At 36.7% G+C, this 21,687-nt stretch overlaps 1 protein-coding gene across 2 annotated transcripts in view; it reads left to right on the top strand.

Moving 5' to 3' along the window:
* EPM2A (EPM2A glucan phosphatase, laforin) overlaps positions 1-21,687 on the top strand; it is a 125,479-nt gene that overhangs the window by 61,960 nt on the left and 41,832 nt on the right. For both annotated transcript variants that reach the window (XM_061207372.1, XM_061207373.1), the window contains exon 2: positions 19,033-19,207. In XM_061207372.1, coding sequence (XP_061063355.1) covers positions 19,033-19,207 — 175 coding nt within the window. The remainder of the gene's footprint in view (positions 1-19,032; positions 19,208-21,687) is intronic.

Raw genomic sequence — 21,687 nt, forward strand, 5'->3', positions numbered from 1 at the left:
AGTGGTAGTTTGATAGGGATTGCATTGAATCTGTAGATTGCTTTGGGTAGTGTAGTCATTTTCACAATGTTGATTCTTCCAATCCAAGAACATGGTATATCTCTCCATCTATTTGTATCATCTTTAATTTCTTTCATCAGTGTCCTATAATTTTCTGCATACAGGTCTTTTGTCTCCTTAGGTAGGTTTATTCCTAGATATTTTATTCTTTTTGTTGCAATGGTAAACGGGAGTGTTTTCTTAATTTCACTTTCAGATTTTTCATCATTAGTATATAGGAATGCAAGAGATTTCTGTGCATTAATTTTGTATCCTGCTACTTTACCAAATTCATTGATTAGCTCTAGTAGTTTTCTGGTAGCATCTTTAGGATTCTCTATGTATAGTATCATGTCATCTGCAAACAGTGACAGCTTTACTTCTTCTTTTCCGATTTGGATTCCTTTTATTTCTTTTTCTTCTCTGATTGCTGTGGCTAACACTTCCAAAACTATGTTGAATAATAGTGGTGAGAGTGGGCAACCTTGTCTTTTTCATGATCTTAGTGGAAATGGTTTCAGTTTTTCACCATTGAGGACAGTGTTGGCTGTGGGTTTGTCATATATGGCCTTTATTATGTTGAGGAAAGTTCCCTCTATGCCTACTTTCTGCAGGGCTTTTATCATAAATGGGTGTTGAATTTTGTCGAAAGCTTTCTCTGCATCTATTGAGATGATCATATGGTTTTTCTCCTTCAATTTGTTAATATGATGTATCACGTTCATTGATTTGCGTATATTGAAGAATCCTTGCATTCCTGGAATAAACCCCACTTGATCATGGTGTATAATCCTTTTAATGTGCTGTTGGATTCTGTTTGCTAGTATTTTGTTGAGGATTTTTGCATCTATGTTCATCAGTGATATTGGCCTGTAGTTTTCTTTCTTTGTGACATCTTTGTCTGGTTTTGGTATCAGGGTGATGGTGGCCTCGTAGAATGAGTTTGGGAGTGTTCCTCCCTCTGCAATATTTTGGAAGAGTTTGAGAAGGATAGGTGTTAGCTCTTCTCTAAATGTTTGATAGAATTCGCCTGTGAAGCCATCTGGTCCTGGGCTTTTGTGTGTTGGAAGATTTTTAATCACAGTTTCAATTTCAGTGCTTGTGATTGGTCTGTTTATATTTTCTATTTCTTCCTGGTTCAGTCTCGGCAGGTTGTGCATTTCTAAGAATCTGTCCATTTCTTCCAGGTTGTCCATTTTATTGGCATAGAGTTGCTTGTAGTAATCTCTCATGATCGTTTGTATTTCTGCAGTGTCAGTGGTTACTTCTCCTTTTTCATTTCTAATTCTATTAATTTGAGTCTTCTCCCTTTTTCTCTTGATGAGTCTGGCTAATGGTTTATCAATTTTGTTTATCTTCTCAAAGAACCAGCTTTTAGTTTCATTGATTTTTGCTATTGTTTTCTTCATTTCTTTTTCATTTATTTCTGATCTGATCTTTATGATTTCTTTCCTTCTGCTAGCTTTGGGGTTTTTTTGTTCTTCTTTCTCTAATTGCTTTAGGTGCAAGGTTAGGTTGTTTATTCAAGATGTTTCCTGTTTCTTGATGTAGGCTTGTATTGCTATAAACTTCCCTCTTAGAACTGCTTTTGCTGCATCCCATAGGTTTTGGATCGTCGTGTCTCCACTGTCATTTGTTTCTAGGTATTTTTTGATTTCCCCTTTGATTTCTTCAGTGATCACTTCATTATTAAGTAGTGTATTGTGTAGCCTCCATGTGTTTGTATTTTTTACAGATCTTTTCCTGTAATTGATATCTAGTCTCATAGCGTTGTGGTCGGAAAAGATACTTGATATGATTTCAATTTTTTTAAATTTACCAAGGCTTGATTTGTGACCCAAGATATGATCTATCCTGGAGAATGTTCCATGAGCACTTGAGAAAAATGTGTATTCTGTTGTTTTTGGCTGGAATGTCCTATAAATATCAATTAAGTCCATCTTGTTTAATGTATCATTTAAAGCTTGTGTTTCCTTATTTATTTTCATTTTGGATGATCTGTCCATTGGTGAAAGTGGGGTGTTAAAGTCCCCTACTATGATTGTGTTGCTGTCAATTTCCCCTTTTATGGCTGTTAGTATTTGCCTTATGTATTGAGGTGCTCCTATGTTGGGTGCATAAATATTTACAATTGTTATACCTTCCTCTTGGATCGATCCCTTGATCATTATATAGTGTCCTTCTTTGTCTCTTGTAATAGTCTTGATTTTAAAGTCTATTTTGTCTGATATGAGAATTGCTACTCCAGCTTTCTTTTGATTTCCATTTGCATGGAATATCTTTTTCCATCCCCTCACTTTCAGTCTGTATGTGTCTCTGGAACTGAAGTGGGTCTCTTGTAGACAGCATATATATGGGTCTTGTTTTTGTATCCATTCAGCCAGTCTGTGTCTTTTGGTGGGAGCATTTAATCCATTTACATTTAAGGTAATTATCGATACGTATGTTCCTATTCCCATTTTTTTAAATGTTTTGGGTTTGTTATTGTAGGTGTTTTCCTTCTCTTGTGTTTCTTGCCTAGAGAAGTTCCTTTAGCATTTGTTGTAAAGCTGGTTTGGTGGTGCTGAACTCTCTCAGCTTTTGCTTGTCTGTAAAGGTTTTAATTTCTCCATCAAATCTGAATGAGATCCTTGCTGGGTAGAGTAATCTTGGTTGTAGGTTTTTCTCCTTCATCACTTTAAGTATATCCTGCCACTCCCTTCTGGCTTGCAGCGTTTCTGCTGAAAGATCAGCTGTTAACCTTATGGGGATGCCCTTGTGTGTTATTTGTTGTTTTTCCCTTGCTGCTTTTAATATGTTTTCTTTATATTTAATTTTGGATAGTTTGATTAATATGTGTCTTGGTGTGTTTCTCCTTGGATTTATCCTGTATGGGACTCTCTGTGCTTCCAGGACTTGATTAACTATTTCCTTTCCCATATTAGGGAAGTTTTCAACTATAATCTCTTCAAATATTTTCTCAGTCCCTTTCTTTTTCTCTTCTTCTTCTGGGACCCCTATAATTCGAATGTTGGTGCGGTTAATGTTGTCCCAGAGGTCTCTGAGACTGTCCTCAGTTCTTTTCATTCTTTTTTCTTTATTCTGGTCTGCAGTAGTTATTTCCACCATTTTATCTTCCAGGTCACTTATCCGTTCTTCTGCCTCAGTTATTCTGCTATTGATCCCATCTAGAGTATTTTTAATTTCATTTATTGTGCTTTTCATCGTTGCTTGGTTCCTCTTTATTTCTTCTACGTCCTTGTTAAATGTTTCTTGCATTTTGTCTATTCTATTTCCAAGATTTTGGATCATCCTTACTATCATTATTCTGAATTCTTTTTCAGGTAGACTACCTATTTCCTCTTCATTTGTTAGGTCTGGTGTGTTTTGACCCTGCTCCTTCATCTGCTGTGTGTTTTTCTGTCTTCTCATTTTGCTTATCTTACTGTGTTTGGGGTCTCCTTTTCACAGGCTGCAGGTTCGTAGTTCCCGTTGTTTTTGGTATCTGTCCCCAGTGGCTAAGGTTGGTTCAGTGGGTTGTGTAGGTTTCCTGGTGGAGGGAACTAGTGCCTGTGTTCTGGTGGATGAGGCTGGATGTTGTCTTTCTGGTGGGCTCGTCCACGTCTGGTGGTGTGTTTTGGGGTGTCTGTGGCCTTATTATGATTTTAGGCAGCCTCTCTGTTAATGGATGGGGCTGTGTTCCTGTCTTGCTAGTTGTTTGGCATAGGGTGTCCAACACTGTAGCTTGCTGGTCGTTGAGTGAAGCTGGGTCTTGATGTTGAGATGGAGATCTGTGAGAGATTTTCGCCGTTTGGTATTACGTGGAGCTGGGAGGTCTCTTGTGGACCAGTGTCCTGAAGTTGGCTCTCCCACCTGAGAGGCACAGCCCTGATGCCTGGCTGGAGCACCAAGAGCCTTTCATCCACACGGCTCAGAATAAAAGGGAGAAAAGATGGAAAGAAAGAAAGAAAGAGGATAAAATAAAATAAAATAAAGCAATTATAATAAAAAATAAGAAAAAAATTATTAAGAATAAATTTATTAAGAAAAAAATTTTTTTAATTTTTAAAAATAGATTTATTAATTTTTTATACTAAAAATAAGAAAAAAATTATTAAGAAAAAATTTATTAAGAAAAAAATTTTTTTAATTTTTTAAAATAAAAACTGTGAAAAAACTTATTACAAAATTTTTTTTTAATTTTTTTAAAAATAGAAAATAAGGAAAAAATTATTAAGAAAACATTTATTAGGGGAAAAAAAATTTTTTTTTAAGTTAAAAAAAAAAAAAACGGACGGACCTAATCCTAGGACTAACGGTGAGAGCAAAGCTATACAGACAAAATGTCACCCAGAAGCATACACATATACACTCACAAAAAAAGGAAAAGGGGAAAAGTTAATATATCCTGCTCCCAAAGTCCACCTCCTAAATTTGGGATGATTCGTTGTCTATTCAGGTATTCAACAGATGCAGGCACATCAAGTTGTTTGTGGAGCTTTCATCCGCTGCTTCTGAGGCTGCTGGGAGAGATTTCCCTTTCTCTTCTTTGTTCGTATAGCTCCCGGGGTTCAGCTTTGGATTTGGACCCACCTCTGCATGTAGGTCGCCTGAGGGCGTCTGTTGCCCACCCAGACAGAACGGGGTTAAAGGAGCAGCTGATTCAGGGGCTCTGGCTCAGTCAGGCCGGTGGGAGGGGGCGGTACGGAGGAGGCGGGGCGAGCCTGCGGCGGCAGAAGCCGGCCTGATGTTGCAGCAGCCTGAGGCGCACCGTGCGCTCTCCCGGGGAAGTTGTCCCCAGATTACGGGAGCCTGGCCGTGGCGGGCTGCACAGGCTCCCGGGAGGGGCGGTGTGGAGAATGACCTGTGCTCGCCCACAGGCTTTTTGGTGGCGGCAGCAGCAGCCTTAGCGTCTTATGCCCGTCTCTGGGGTCCGCGCTGATAGCCGCGGCTCGCGCCCGTCTCTGGAGTTCGTTTAAGTGGCGCTCTGAATCCCCTCTCCTTGCACACCGCGAAACAAAGAGGCAAGAAAAAGTCTCTTGCCTCTTCGGCAGCTGCAGACTTTTTCTCGGGCACCCTCCCGGCTAGTTGTGGTGCGCTAGCCCCTTCAGGCTGTGTTCACGCAGCCAACCCCAGTCCTCTCCCTGGGATCCGACCGAAGCCCGAGCCTCAGCTCCCAGCCCCCACCTGTCCCGGCGGGCGAGCCAACAAGCCTCTCGGGCTGGTGAGTGCTGGTCGGCACCGCTCCTCTGTGCGGGAATCTCTCCGCTTTGCCCTCCGCACCAATGTGGCTGCGCTCTCCTCCGTGGCTCTGAAGCTTCCCCCCTCTGCTACCCGCAGTCTCTGCCCACGAAGGGGCTTCCTAGTGTGTGGAAACCTTTCCTCCTTCACAGCTCCCTCCCACTGGTGCAGGTCCCGTCCCTATTCTTTTGTCTCTGTTATTTCTTTTGCCCTACCCAAGTACGTGGGGATTTTCTTGCCTTTTGGGAGGTCTGACGTCTTCTGCCAGCGTTCAGTGGGTGTTCTGTAGGAGCAGTTCCACGTGTAGGTGTATTTCTCATGTATCTGTGGGGAGGAAGGTGATCTCCGCGTCTTACTCTTCCGCCATCTTGCCCCTCCCCCCCGAAATCTTATTTTTAAATGGCTGACATTTGATAGAAAATTTTAATAGTTTTGTGCCAAATAAATTGTTGCTGTTTTCACAGAGGAAAAAAATGTTAAAAAGATAGATGTCTAAACATGAATTGATATGTTAATGAAAATTTCATTTCTTTCTCTTATGGTCATAGTTATGAATCACATTTCCTCTCTTCTAATATACAGGATAGTGATAAGCTGTTTGCACTGTGTGCATGAACATTTAAAAAAATTTTTTGTGGAAGATGATCCATAGCTTTTTACTGCTTATCGAAAGGATTTACGACCCACAGTAGTTAAAAAAAAAACAAAAAACCTCTGGTATTTCATCATCATTACATATTTTAAAGTAGGTTTAAAAATTGTTTTAGAAGTTTTATCTCATCAAATATCAATCCTCATTTGTACAAAGGGAAAAAATGGAGGAGCAGTGTATCTTAGTTAAGGATTTTAGAAAAACCTCTCAATTTCTTTATCTACAAATTAGGAAGCGACTGGCTGGCTAATAGATTAGTTAGGTGGATTCATTGCAAGTTGAACAACTGAACCTAAAGTGCTCTGATTAATAAACCAGTAGGAACATGAGGGTGAATGCAACTGGCATTTTACAAGTCACTTTATTCTAGCTCCTTTCCTGCTAAATCTTTTTATTAGTAATTTAGGAAGCATGCTTATCAATCTTGCTGATGAGAGAAAACTGGGAGAGAGAGTTGCTATTTCATTTGAAAGCAGCAGTCCTCAAAAATATTAAGTCCCAAAGTAGGAATAAACCAGTGAGAAGAAATTAATAAAAGTCAAGTCTTGTATTTGCATTAGTAAGTTATTTTATAAAAATAAAGAACTAGAGAATTTGCTTTGAGAACAATTCAAAGGGAAAAGATTTAGGAGTTTCAATTAGTTTTGGTTTTAGGGAGAAGTTAGCATGGTTTGGAAAGAGATTGATCAGAATTTGTAAACTAGGTGAGTTGCTGGAAAAAAATGGGTGATCTTATCTTTGGAACATGTAGGTCTGAACAGAGCTGTTAAAACAATTTGAACTTATTTTAGGGGTATACCTGTTTTGCAAATCAGTAAACAGTTTTGCAAACAGACTAGGAGTGGAAGAGTTGTAAGAGAAGACTAGTCAAGAGTTCTTATTGAGTTGTTATTGAACACCAACTGTGGTAGGTCCTGTGTTAAATCTTTAAAAGGATCATCTAATTGACTTTCCTCACAACAACCCTATGAGGTAGATAGTGCTACAATCCCTTTTTCACAAACAGGAAAACAAAGGCACAGATTGCTTAAATGACTTTCTTAATACTACTTACAAACAGTAAATGGTATAACATGGGATGGAGTCTGAGTCTGGACCTTGAGTCCATGCACTTAACTGCTATAATATACTGCCATCCAGGGAAAGAGTATTATGCAGCCAACAGAGGAGACTTTCAACAGAGTGGCCACTATCATTACATGCTGCAGGCAGGTAAAGAAAGGTGAAAAATGAATCTGACATGAGATGACTTCATTTAAAGTTTTTTTTCAAGTGGGGTGATGAGGGCAGATGCCAAATTGTAGGCCCCTGAAGACTGAATAGGGAAATGAGGGTATTTGTTGGGGACCAGGCTAGTTAGAAGAAAAATAAGGTTATCAGAGATGGCGGTGGGGCAGAGAATAAAGGAAAACTTGAAGAGGAGGGATGTGGAGAGATTTAAGGCTAGGAGTAGAAGGGAGGAGAGTCTGTGTGATAGCAAAGAGGTTATACAAGACAAACACAGTCAAGAACTAGAGGGCCTGTAGTCTCCCTCTCTCTTTTTTCTTTTTGGGTGGGGGGGGGGGCATGTGTGGGCAATTTTTAAGGTTTTAATACCTTAAAATGCTTTTAGTTTTCCTGTTGATTTATTTAAAAATAGTTTACAATTAAAAATTTAATGCATTGGGTACTATTGAATTAAATCAAGTAGAGACAAGTGCTACCTAAAGAAATGTGGTTTATCTTCCAAAATGATTTGCTGGAGAAAGATGATGTGTTCCAAACCACTACCATCACCATCAGTGGCCTAATTAGCATTTGTTTTCCCCAACTTTCCCAGGATAGCAGAAATCCTGATTTGTTTTGGTAGCAGTGGGATGAAAGATTATTACTTTAATCAGTTATGGTACTCTTATTCATCTTGGCTAACAATTGGTCTAAGGATGACCGTGTTGCCTAGTTCTAGCTAATGAGATGTGAGAAGTCTTTTGGGTGAGGCTCCCAGGAAAGCTTTCAATTGCTCATGAAAAGGAACAAGGGCGCTTCACTCTTCTTCATGGCTAGTGGAGTGTCAGACATTATGTCTAGAGGTCACCCTTTGAACATGGGTTGACAAGCATGACAACAAAGTCAATGCGTGAAGGATGGCAAAGCAGACATTTAGAAGGCACTTGGTATTTCACCAGTTCTGGACTGCCTGGCTTTGTACCTCTTGTTACATGAGAGATATATGTGTATTTGTTCAAGTCACTGTTAGTCAGTTTTTCTGTTGCTCGTAGTCAGATGTAGGACTCAGAGAAGCAAAATTCTTTATCAACTCTTTCTTATACATGTGTAGTTTATGGCTTTGGTAAATTTTAAGATAATCTACCTAATTGACACTCTTTTATTTTTACAGCCTATATGTCTCATTAAAAAGGTTTTAATCTGGCTTATCAATTTCAGAAACAATTTAGTCTTTAAAACTATTTGACCACTTTATTCAATTAGCTGTTCATTTCTAGTTTCTGTTCAGTAACTAGAGCAGTGCCTCTATGATGTTTACATCAGCTGTATCTCTATACTATCAAAAAAATATTTTTGCCATGGAAGGAAACCAAAGCATGAAGCAGAGATGGTTTTCACATCAGATCTAGATCAGCTCAAGGGAATGTCTCATTAAACCATTTAGTCCACATTCTAGAAAATCATAATTGAAGAGAGATTTCATGCCAAAGCATTTACTTACTATGAAACTACTAAAATGCCTGTCTGCTGGGTGAGCTGGGTTAGGATGGGGTTAAATGTAAAATAATCCTCAATGTTCTTCAGAGCTCCTGGGATGAATATGATTATTTTATGTTCTTTGCATCCAAATGTTGGACACTTGAGATATGGCTACTAGGGAAGGTATTGCCTTCTGCCTCAGCATTACTTGACTTAAAGTACACAAAGGTAGGTGACATGAAAGCTTTTGTCGTGGGCATCACAGTATGTCAAATGAAGTAGTGAAATTTGGTTAGAGGAATTTGCTTCATATAGTGAGTCTAATATTAATATAGATGCTTTATTTTTATAGTGTGACTTGGATTTGTGTTCAGACAATGAAACACAATGAAATTTCTAGTCAATTCTGAGAGTGCTATGGAGAGAAAAATTGACCTGACAATTTAACAACAGAAGTCTAGACACTATTATAAAAATTGTTTAAATGACAGTAGGAGAATCAACATTTAAAATTATTAGAGAAATCAAATAAAAATACATTAAACACATGAATAAACATCTCTGCATGTGACTAAAGAAAGTAAATGCAGTATGTAGAAATATATCCAATTATGCAGAGATGGAGCATTTTAATATTCCAATCTTCTTGTTTAATCCCTTGAGTCATGGCATTATTAGCTACCAAAAGATTTGATCACTTCAGATCAGGTGGTCAAATCTTTTGGCTTCTCTCTAGATTATCATCACATTGAATGAATTATTAATAATTCAGTCTTGGTGCTTTGAGTAAGCCTATTGAGAACAATCTAAGTTTCAGATTTTCTCTAAAAATTATATTAAAAGGAGAGCTCTGTTATTGTATTTAATTTTAAATGTAAGCATAATTGCCTGGTAATCACATTTTGGAGATGTTTTTAAAGAGAATCTTCAATCTCTGAGATGCTTCCCATTTTAAGATGTGTGTATCCTCATGAATCACTAATTAATGTAAATCATCTGCAATAAAAAAGTCTGACTTCCTAAATAATGGTTAGAAAAGTGGTAATTCTCCTTTTTGCTTTTCCAAGTCATGAAATCCAGTTGTTTTGCAGTGCTTGCTTTAGAATTTGGTAAGTAATAAGAACCCCCTATGAGTCCATATTATGTTGTCACTTTACCCACTGAAGTAAACATTTGTTCTTGTTATCTGTTTTCTTCTTCGAATCATACTCATTCATACATTGTTGTGCTCTTTGTTATGTATCTAAAGCATACTCTGTTGTCATCACAGCTTGAGACCCATCCACTTTATCACAAAACTTTTCTCAGTAGATGTAGCTCATACTGATACTCTATTTTCAGTCTTCTATATCCATGTACACACCGCAAATCTATCATAGTTTCCTTTCCTAGTGAGCCAATTGATCCTTAAAATAAATCTCAACATAGCATTCCAGTCATCATACATTGAAAAATGTCATTGGAGATGCAGCTTATTTGCAGTCCTTGAACAGTCTGCTCATGTAGCAGTGTCTTGCGTAGTTTTAAAATTATTTTCACCATTTAGTTTAGTTTTGTTTCATTCACTAATTGCTTTGTGTAACCTTTGTCTAATCAGCAATAGTCAATTCATTGTGACAATCATGTCTTAAATTTCATTTGTCTACCTCAGTTTACCACAGGACTGGATATACAACAAGCTCTCAATAATACTTGGCTATTAACTGGATTAAATTCTAGAATATTTCACATATATGAGTGCATTAGTCTGTTCAGACTGCTATAACAAAATACCATAGACTGGGTGCCTTAAATGACAGAAATTAATTTTCTCACAGTTCTGAAAGTTAGAAGTTCCAGGTCAGGGGGCCAGCAGATTTGGTTTCTGGTGAGGACTCTTTTCCTGGCTTGCAGATGGCTGTCTTCTCACTGTGTCCTTTCCTCTATGCCTGCATGGAGAGAAAGATCTCTGGTTTCTCTTCCTCTTCTTATAAGGACACCAGTCCTATTGGTTTAGGGCCCCACCATTATGGTCTCATTTAACTTGAATTCCCTCCCTAACAGCCCTATATCCAGCTACAGGCACATTGGGGATTAGAGCTTCAACACATAAATTTTGGGGGTACATAATTTAGTTCATAACAATGAGATATTAAATTATTAGTAAATCTTTTAAGAAAAGAACTATTGAATTTTGCTTTTCCCATAACCATTTTTAAATTATATTTCTTCAACCTAGCTTGATCTAAGCCTCCACTTCACCTATATCTTCTTATAATCATGGAAATTTTCCCTTCTAATGTTTTCTGCTCTGTATGGTTTGGCAGGTGTTAAGTTTTTCTTTAAAATTCTTAGCTGGAACTGATCAAGCCTCTTCGGGGAGTTTTACCTAAAAGATCCCCTCTGGAGACTTGGTAGAGAGTGAACCCAAGGCTAAGCTTTATTAATCACTCCTGCTGTTCCTGTTTTCCACACACCTCAAGCTCACCTTTGAGAGAACCAACACATCACACCTGACTACTAAACAACTGTCTCAAGGACTTTTGTAATCTCATAGAATTTGAAGAATATGTGAATCGTTTTAAGTCTGATTATTAATGAGAGCAAGTCAGGCCAGACCTATTATGTACGAAGGTTGGAGACCCCTGACTTGTGGTTCTATCAAGTAATTGTCTAAATTTTGACTGAAAGGGTTAGACAGTGTACAGATTTACAGAAAGGATGATGCTTATGTATCACATTTCAACTTACTATTCGCCATAAAAATAACAATCACCAATAATAATCAGTTTTTTACCTTGAAAGACAGTCACACACACATATACATATTTGCATGCATGCACGCACGCGCACGCACACACACACACACACACGCACACACGCACACCCCTGAGTCAGATGTTTGATTCATTACCATAATCATCCCGTCACATTTGATGTTTTCCTTTCTGGTCCTCCAAACTCTAGCCTCCTTAACAATAATATTTTCATATCTATTGTAGAAAAACCTTATTATCTCTAAAGCTAGTTCCTATTTTCATCATTGCTAAGTGTCTTTGTAGTCATTATAATTATTTTAAACCAAAACTCTTGGAGCTCTTTCCTGAATCTGTTGGATTGTTTTGTATTGGATTTTTCCTAGGAGTTATTTTAGCTTTAACTCTTGGCATGGCACTCGACTATATACACCTCCTATTATTTTAATGCAGTATTATTATACAGGAACTGAGCTTTTGTCTACATACCTACCTAAGTTAGTATAGAACTTTATTCATGCCCACAGGTAGTCATTGATTTCCTAATTTTCATTAGCCAAATTTAATTTTTTTACCATTAGCATGAAGTGTTGTCTACTTAACTCTTTGCATTTAAGGTTTTTGCATTCCTATAATCAAATGAGATAAAAATCTTGTAAATCAAAATATTCTTCCTAAATCTTGTATTATTTATTATTTTCTTATTAGCTTTCCTTGTTTTCTTTCTTAAAATTTAATTTTGTTGTGTGTGTACAGATTCTGAAAGCTTGTAAAGACTGTATAATTACATAAGTTAGATTTTAACTGTGGTCTTCCTCCTTATGATATCTATATATCTAAATATCTATACATCTATATATCTATATATCTATGTATATCTATCTAAGTCCCTGTTCCTATAGATTGGGGAGGATGGAACCCTCTCTAAGATGCCTGTGTAGGAGGGAAGGTTTAAATCCTCCTGTAAGGATTTACATTTGCTTTCCTGCTTCTGCTCTGCTTAGCAGATAAAGCTTCTTGTTGCCCTGTTATACATCGTCAACACAGGCAAGAAATTGAGTTTTTAAATAAATTTTCGTTAATGGACTATCCTCTCTCTCTCTCCATGCAAGAAATTTGTGTGTGAATGCAGTAGGTTATATTGAAGGTTGGTTGGCAGGAGTAGAGAGGAATATCATAGAATGGCAAACAACTTCAAATTAAGTATTAAAATGCTTGCCTTTACCTGCTCTCTGGTGGTCTCCAGAGAGACCAATGACCAATGTGTTTGATTACTTCACTTTATGTAGTTTGCCAGCTGCATCTTGCCTTCTCTCTTCTCTTTCTCCATCTCACCTTTCCTTCTCCTTCTCAATCTTCACACCCTTTTTCCCCATCTTCTCCTTTGTTGATCGCACCTGTGTCCTCTATTCTATCATGCAGTTTACCTGTCTCCCATTGCTACTCCCAAACTCAGCTATTTTCTACCGTTGCATACTGCAATTTACCAAAGTGCTCAAGTGGAACAGGATCCACTCTCTCAAAGAGCCAGTTGGTTGAACAAAAAGATTTTTTGCATTTTAGTTTGTTTTGCTTTTGCCATTGGAACAGAAAATCAAAATACCAGAGTTGGTAATGATTACACCATATTTGTACAACTTTATGCACCAATAGTTTCTGAAGTAGTAAGTAACAGATGGGGCATGAGAGGGATCTGATTTGGGTGAATTACTAGCTAAAATTAGAGATTAATGTGTTAGGTTCAAAATTGATGTTCGTGTGCTGGAAATAAAAACTGCAAGGTAATTAAACTCCAAAGAGGATAGATTCAAATAAAATAACATATGCAAAATAATTAGAATTTTAATTTTAAGTAGACTACACTATCCAATAGATTTTGCTTGTCCAATATAATTTCAAGCCTTCTGAGTTTATAAAAAATAAAGTCATTTTAACTTGAACTTTCAAACTTATAGAACTATTTAAAATAATGTGTTAGTCCAGATTTATAAATTTTTGAGGTTTCTTACTTCTCGGGCTTTAATTGGAGTGCCAGAAAGCAGGCCTCTTACTCCTTCACATTTATTTGCTTTATTTTAACTTACCTAACTTGCCTCAGTGAACAAATAATATTATGGCCAAATCTGCTCTAAGGAAATAGGTGTTTATTGTTAATTAAACCAACCCTTTTCTACTTTTCTGCCAATAACACATGTTAGTTTATCCCGCCTTAGTGAGTTGTTTGTATGTTTATTTATTTTAAATTAATGCTGATGAATGACTGGCAATGGTCGGCTCCAATGGAACAGATAATTCACCTCCTGCAGGCTCCCTCCCCACCCCCATCCCCCCTCCAAAGAAGCCACAAAGTTACTCCTTTAACCTTGTTACAGCACAGCCAACTGACTCCATTATGAGGTAGAAGAGACCTGGAAAAGTCAACTGAACTTCTAGGCATAAATGATCACTGTGGTAGTAAACAATGTGTTATACATTGTACTCTTAGGCCAGTCCTATGGAAAAGAAAGTGAGTTGGAAACTTAAAAATTCTCCAGTCTATTTGGAAAAAACAGACAAACCAAGATTTATTTATTTTTTAATTAAACTTTTTATTTTGAAGTAATTGTATATTCACATGCAATTGTAAGAAATAATACAGAAAGATCCTGTGTATCTTTTACCAGTTCCCTCAATGGTAACATTTTCATCACCACAGGGATCTGCCATGTTCCTGTTTTCTGGCCTCACCTGCTTTCTTCCTTCCCCAACCTCTAACCCCGGGCAACCACTAAACTGTTCTCCATCTCTATAATTTTTTTTTTTTTGATTTCAAGAATGTTATATAAATGGCATTATACAGTATGTGGAATTGGCATTTTTTTCAGTCAGCGTAAGTTTTTGGAGATTCACCTAGGTTATTGCATTATCAATAGGCCATTCCTTTTTTTGGCTAAATTATGGTATCGATGTACCACAATTTGTTAAATCATTCAATCATTGAAAGACATCTTATCACTTTTTCTGTGTTTTGTTTTTTGTTTTGTAGATTCCACATTTAAGTGAGATCATAAAGTACTTGTCTTTCTCTGTCTTATTTATTTCATTTAGCATAATGCCTTCCAGGTCCATCCATGTTGGACTGATACTTTTGCCACCATATAGTTTCCCTCCCTATCTCTGATTTTCTTTGCTCTGAGGTTCTACTTAACATGATAATAATATAAGCATTTCTGCTTTCTTTTAATTAATGTTTGCATGGTGCATTTTTTTCTATACTTTTACCTTCCACTTACCTATATAATTTGAAGTGAGTTTCTTCTGGCAGCAAATAGCTGGTTCACTAAAAAAAAAATCTACTCTGATAATCTCTGTATTTTAATGTGTATTTAGACAGTTTACATTTAATGACATTATTGGTATGTTAGGACTTAAGTTTGCTATTTTATTTTTTGTTTCTGAGGTTTTTTTTTTCTCTCTGTTTCCTTTCTCTGCCTTCTTATGGCAATATGGTTCATACTTAAACATTTTTTAGAATTCCATTTTGATTTACCTACATTATACAAACATAACTTGTCATAGTTAACTGGTTTCATCATTTTGCCAGTTTACGTGAATTAGAGGAATCTTATTTCCCTCTTTATTTCTTTGCCCTTCTCCATATAACTGCCTTAAATATTTCCACTACATCCATGTAGGGCCACATCAGAGAGCATTGTAATTTTTATAAGAAACTCAAGAGGAGAAAGAAAGTCTATTGTATTTACCCATATATTTTCTTACCGTGTTCTTCTTTCCTGATGTTCAACAATTTCCTTTCTGTTTATAGAGATCTTCTGTTTAGCCATTTTTTTTGAGAAGCCTACTGACATTAGAATGGCTGTTTTCCTAAATTGTTATTTTTCTCTGGCTACTTTCAAGATTTTTTCTTTGCATTTAGTTTTCAGAAATTTAATTATGATGTGTTGTGGCATGGATTTCTTTTTGTTTACCCTGTCTTGAGTTTGTGCAACTTCTTGAACCTGTAGATTTATGCTTATTGGCAAATTTGGAAAGTTTTGAGACATTATTTTTCTCAAATATTTTTCCACCATACCCTCTTTCTCATCTCTTTTTAGGACTCCAATTACAGCAATGTTACAACTTTTGTTATAGCCTCACAGGTCCCTAAGTCTCTGTTCTTTTTTTTTTTTTTTTTAATCTGTTTTCTCTCTGTTGCTTAGATTGGGTAATTTCTGGTGTTCTATCTTGCAGCTTGCTAATTCTTTCCTTTGTCCCCTCCATTCTGCTCTTGAGCCTATCCCCTGAAGTTATTATTTCAATTGTTAATACTGATATTTTTCAGTTCTAAAATTCCATTTAGTTCTTATTTCCATCTTCTATTTCTTTGCTGAGACTTTGTGATTTTTCATTTGTTTCAAATGTGTTCAATGGATTGTTGAAGCTTAAAGTCTTTGTCAGTAGTTCTAACATCTCTGTCATCTTGATGTTAGCATCTTTTGAGCTTTTCTTTTTTCATTCAGTTTGAGATCATTGTGATTCTTGATATAATGAGTGACTTTTTATTGAAACCTCGACATTCTGAGTATTATATAATGAGATTGTGCATCTTATCAAATCCCTTTTGGTTTAACTGGATTCCTCTGACGCTGCTCCAGCAGGAGAGTGGAGGTACCACCTCATTACCCAGGTTCCTCACCCAATCTGCATTGAGAGCTGAAGGGATTGGACTCCTTATTACAACTGAATGGGGTGGGAGTTCCTGCTCTCCCCTACACCTGCACTGATACCTCCCTGGCTGAGAGAGATAGATGTGTCTTGTTACTTCTCCTAAAACATGTATGTGTAAAAATGAATAATTCAGAAAACTAATTCTAGGAATGAAGAATTCTTAGGAAGTCAATGTTACATAATTTTTCTTCAACAGTGTAATTTATGTATATTTGAGCTCCTCAATAATTACATTTATTTAAGTTACAACATTTAAATTGTTGTAAGTCTCTTATACTGAACAGTAGGAGCCATAGATACTATTCTTTTATTACTAAAAAGTAATACCTTCTCTTTGTAGCAAATCCAGTGGATTCAAAATAGTTTAAAGTAGTCCTTCCATCCCAATCACATTCTTCAGATGTAACTACTGTTAACAGTCAGACATGCATCCATCAAGTTTTTAGTCTATGTTTACAGTTTCAATCATGCTCCCCCACCTCACTTACTCACTTCTAGTTTTCCTCTCCAGCTTCTCTTTCTGTGCCTCCTTTGTAAGCTCATCCCTCTCTGTCCAGCTTTTAAATGTTGAGATGCTTTTAAACTTGGTTCTAGAAGCCTTTTCTTCTCAATCAATATTGTTTTTCGGGGTTTCCCTGGTGGCGCAGAGGTTAATAATCCGCCTGCCAATGCAGGGAACATGGGTTCGAGCCCTGGTCTGGGAAGATCCCACATGCCACGGAGCAACTAAGCCCGTGCGCCACAACTACTGAGCCTGCTCTGTAGAGCCTGCAAGCCAAAACTACTGAAGCCCGCGCACCTAGAGCCTGTGCTCTGCAACAAGAGAAGCCACCGCAATGAGAAGCCCATGCACCGCAACGAAGAGTAGCCCCCGCTCGCCGCAACTAGAGAAAAGCCCTTGCGCAGCAATGAAGACCCAACACAGCCAAAAATAAATAAATAAATAAATAAATAATTTAAAAAAAGAATGTATAAAGTATTGGGTTTTTTTTGTGACTCACCTATATCCTTGTCTCAATTACCATTTATACTTAGATGACTCATAAACTTATTTTTCTAGTTTAGATCTCTGGTCTGAGTGTCAAATCAATAACTCTTAACTCTCTACTTGACATCTCCTTTTGTGTCTAAATAGCACTTCAAGCCCCAAATGCCAAAACCATACTGATGATCTTTCCTTCCAACTCTTCCAGATTTCACATCTCAGTGACTGGTACCACTATATATTGAGTTGTATTTGCCAGAAGCCTAGGAGTCATTATTGGTTCCCTTTTTTCTTCACCTCCTGTATCAAATTAATCACCAAGTCCTGTGGCTTTTCCCTACTGAATCTTCCCACTCCTTTCCATTTCTACATCCAAGCTTTTACCATCTCTTTCCTGGGTTAATGCAGTATTTTCCTAAATGGACTTTCTATTTCTAATCTCATTGTGCTTGAATTAATATTTTACTCTATAACCAGAGAGATATTTTCAAAATAAAAATGTGGTCATGTCACCTGTCTGCTTAAAATATTTTAATTTTTCATTGCTTTTATGGGAAATACCTAAATCTTTAACATGACTTAGTATAATGCCTGTCATATAGTCAACATTCAATAAATATTTGTGGAAAAATGTATAGATGAACTTATGTAGTTTACAGTATTGCTATTAAAATAGTATTGCCACACACATGTATGCATCTATGTATCTTTCTTTAATCTTATATTTCTGTTGGATATACTTCTAGAAATGAAATTGCTAGTATAGTTTGATTTTCATCTATTAAATATCAAGGTTAGTAGGGCAGTTGGTGTAGTGCCTTGTAGCCATCAAGAGAAAAAGAGGAGTCTGAGCTAGGAAGATCAATGATGATTTATTAAAGGAGCCATCCTGTACCTTCTATCTGATGGAAGGGAGTTGTTACATTCTAAAGAAATGCCCAATGACTTAAGGATTTTTTAAAATAGATTTTATGCCAAATAACCTTAGGTAAAATGTTTTGTAAGATAGAGCAAGGAACAAATGAGTCGAATTTTCATATTCATAATAAATGTGACTTTTCCTATTTTATTTTGCTTACATGTTTTTCTTATAAATGACAATATATGGAAATTAGGTAGTTTAAGGAAAAGAATTATTTGAAATGGGGTGGTCACATAAGAAGGGCTAATAAAAATAATGTACGAATTACAATTTTCATAGAAATAAAAGGTCTGTTTACTAGTGTAGTTGATACTGGGCAGAATTGTGATGTAGGCAGGTAGTGTTTTCAGAGACATGTTCTTCTGTCTCTGCCTCTTTTGCTCCACTCACTGGAAAGAGGATGTGTGTCTTGGTGCTTGTGAAGTAGGCGGAAAACATCATGAAGGTGTCAGGTGCCTGAAAGTTGGGGTCTAGGGGTATCAGTTTACTGATAGCTGTGCACTTATTAGTTCTGTGACCCTGGACAAGCTAGTTAATCTCTGTGATACTTAGTTTTCCCATTTGAAGATAATACTAACCACTGATTTACATGCAAACTGGATTGGATGTGATATTTGTTTTATTATTTCTTAATGTATTTGTTTTTTAAAATTTATTGCTTGAGCTGATACTGAAACACTTTATTACTGATCTTAGTCATAAATTTGCATACCAGGAAGATAAAAGTATGCAGCGCAGGGACATTAATGACTTTAAAAACCCTTTTCAGCAGCTTATCAGGCTACAAAATGACTCACAACAGGCTCTTAAGGCACTGAAAGGTCCCAAGAAATTCTGAGTTAATATGCTTTTGGAAATATCCATGTATTCAAAGGGAGCATAGGACTCTATGAAATTCATAAGTAACTCTACAAATTTTTACTGTGTTCCCTCTTACTCTAGTCTATTTTTGTTTATACTGAAATGTGTAGATTATGCAGCTTTGTATTTATTTTCATCTTACTATTAATTTTGTATCAGCAACTCTGTGGCTGTTTAAGCAAAACATTGATGTAATTGCTTTGTTTGTCATTTCTTCTTGTTCTAGGCAATGGGCCTCACCACGACCGTTGCTGTATTTATAATGAAAACAACTTGGTGGATGGTGTTTATTGTCTCCCAGTAGGACACTGGATCGAGGCCACTGGGCACACCAATGAGATGAAGCACACAACAGACTTCTATTTTAATATTGCAGGCCACCAAGCCATGCATTATTCAAGGTAAAAATAGTGCCATGTTTATAAGCATAGAAGTAGGACAAGGGTAGCATTAGGACAATGGAAGTATTCACTGTGTGTAAAACTGCAGCATCTCCCTTTGGAGGGTTATATAGGCCTGCAGTGCTTTGAGGAGGTAAATTACAGTGAATTACTGTGTGAGATTTTCTGGTTCTAGATGTGAAGGATCCTTTTTATAGAATTATTTTATTAAGTGTGTACCCTGGCATCAACATATTTTGACCAGACAGTAGTTTACCAATCTTTGTACTTACATAGTGGATTAAAAATAGAAACCAGACTAAAATATCATAAATCAGCATTTGTATCTTTTATGCTACAGACCAGCTGTGAAACAAAAATTGCTGTCTCTTTATAAAATATTATTCAAATAAACATGTGTGAAAATCTAGACACAAAGCTAGATAGGATGTGATCATCTGCTCTATTATTGGGAGGGCCAAAAAGTGCCTTCGGTTTTTTAATTAAAAATAAAAGAAACATTTTTCATTTTCACCAAGAACTTTATTGAACAACGTATTCACCCTTTTGTTCCACTACCTTCTGCCATTTTCCCAGCAACTTCATAATTCCATCTTCCCAAAACTTTTTATCTTTTTGAGCAAAGAACTGTTCCCGGTGCCTTTTACAGTCTTCCAGGGAATTGAAATTTTTTCCATTAAGAGAATTTTGTAAAGACCAAACTAAATGGAAATCCAAAGGTGCAATGTCTGGTGAATACGGCGGATGAATCAGAACTTCCCAGCCAAAGCTGTAACAGTTTTTGCCTGGTCATCAAAGAAACACGCGGTCTTGTGTCATCCTGATGGAAGATTACGCATTTTCTGTTGACTAATTCTGGACACTTTTCGTCAAGTGCTGCTTTCAGTTGGTCTAATTGGGAGCAGTACTTGTTGTAATTAATCGTTTGGTTTTCTGGAAGGAGCTCATAATAGAGGACTCCCTTCCAATCCCACCATATACACAACATCACCTACTTTGGATGAAGACTGACCTTTGGTGCAGTTGGTGGTGGTTCATTTGGCTTGCCCCACGATCTCTTCCATTCCACATTATTGTACAGTATCCACTTTTCATTGCCCGTCACAATTTGTTTTAAAAATATAACATTTTCATTATGTTTCAGTAGAGAATTGCATGAGGAAATCTGGTCAAGAAGGTTTTTTTCGCTTAACTTTAATATGTGGAACCCAAACATCAAAGCGATTCACATAACCAAGCTGGTGCAAATGATGTTCAATGCTTGATTTGGATATTTTGAGTATGTTGGCTATCTGTCACGTGGTATAGCATTGATTGGTCTCAATTATTGTTTCAATTTGATCGCCATCAACTTCAGCTGGTCTACCCGACCATGGAGCATCGTCCAGTGAGAAATCTCCAGCAGGAAACTTCGCAAACCACTTTTGACACATTCAATCAGTCACAGCACCTTCTCCATACACTGAACAAATCTTTTTGTGCATTTCAGTTGCGTTTTTCCCTTTCTTGAAATAATAAAGCATAATATACCGAAAATACTGCTTTTTTCTTCCATCTTCAATATTAAAATGGCTACACAAAAATTCACCAATTTTGATGTCTTTTTTTAAAATTCATGCTGATATGATGGCTGTTACATACAATCTAACAAAATTGTTTCGAATGAAGTTAAAGACAACTAAGCATTACTAGGGCCATCTCACGGAAAAAACCGAAGGAACCTTTTGACACACCCAGTTTTTATTAATAGATTTATTTTTATTTGTCTATTTAATTATTATACCAACAATATGTGCCATAATACAAATTCAAACACCAAAGAGGATGCTAAATGAAAAGTAAGGTTCAATATACTTTCCTTCATTCCTACTCACCAGAAGTGTTTATTTTTAACCATTTTATGGTTAGTTTTTCTGGTGCTTAAATCCAAGTCTTAAATAATATGCATATACTTTATTTGTTAATATGTCAATTTAAAAATAGCTTTTGATTCCCCTCTATGACATGAGAGAAATTTAGCTCACTTATCTTCTCTCCCCACTTCCAATCCCTACCAAGCTCATGAAAAAAATTCTTTTGTTATTTAGCTTCATAAAAATTCTATTTCTTGACTCGTACATTTTTGACAGCCCCTTGATTTCCTACTGTGTAAGATAAGAGATTTACTGCCCCTATATTTTCCTCCACATCTACTTTCACCCATTAACTCCTGTTTTTCATTACTTTTACATTTCCAAGGGTTATAGAACTTAGATTTAATTTAGCGAATATAAATGAGTCTTTCATACTCAAGGTGTACGTGCGCATGTTTGATGAATCTAGTAGATCTACAAGCTTTATTAGGAAGAGAAGTCTGCCGCTCCCCCTGCCTCCACACCTCCTCTCATTTGGTCTGTCCACAGGCAACCGCTTTCACATCTTTAAGCTGATTATTGACTAATTACTTTCAGGTAAATGATAAATAATATGATTATATTACT

This window comes from Eubalaena glacialis, chromosome 12 (genome assembly GCF_028564815.1).
Source record: "Eubalaena glacialis isolate mEubGla1 chromosome 12, mEubGla1.1.hap2.+ XY, whole genome shotgun sequence".
Taxonomy (NCBI): Eukaryota; Metazoa; Chordata; class Mammalia; order Artiodactyla; family Balaenidae; genus Eubalaena; species Eubalaena glacialis.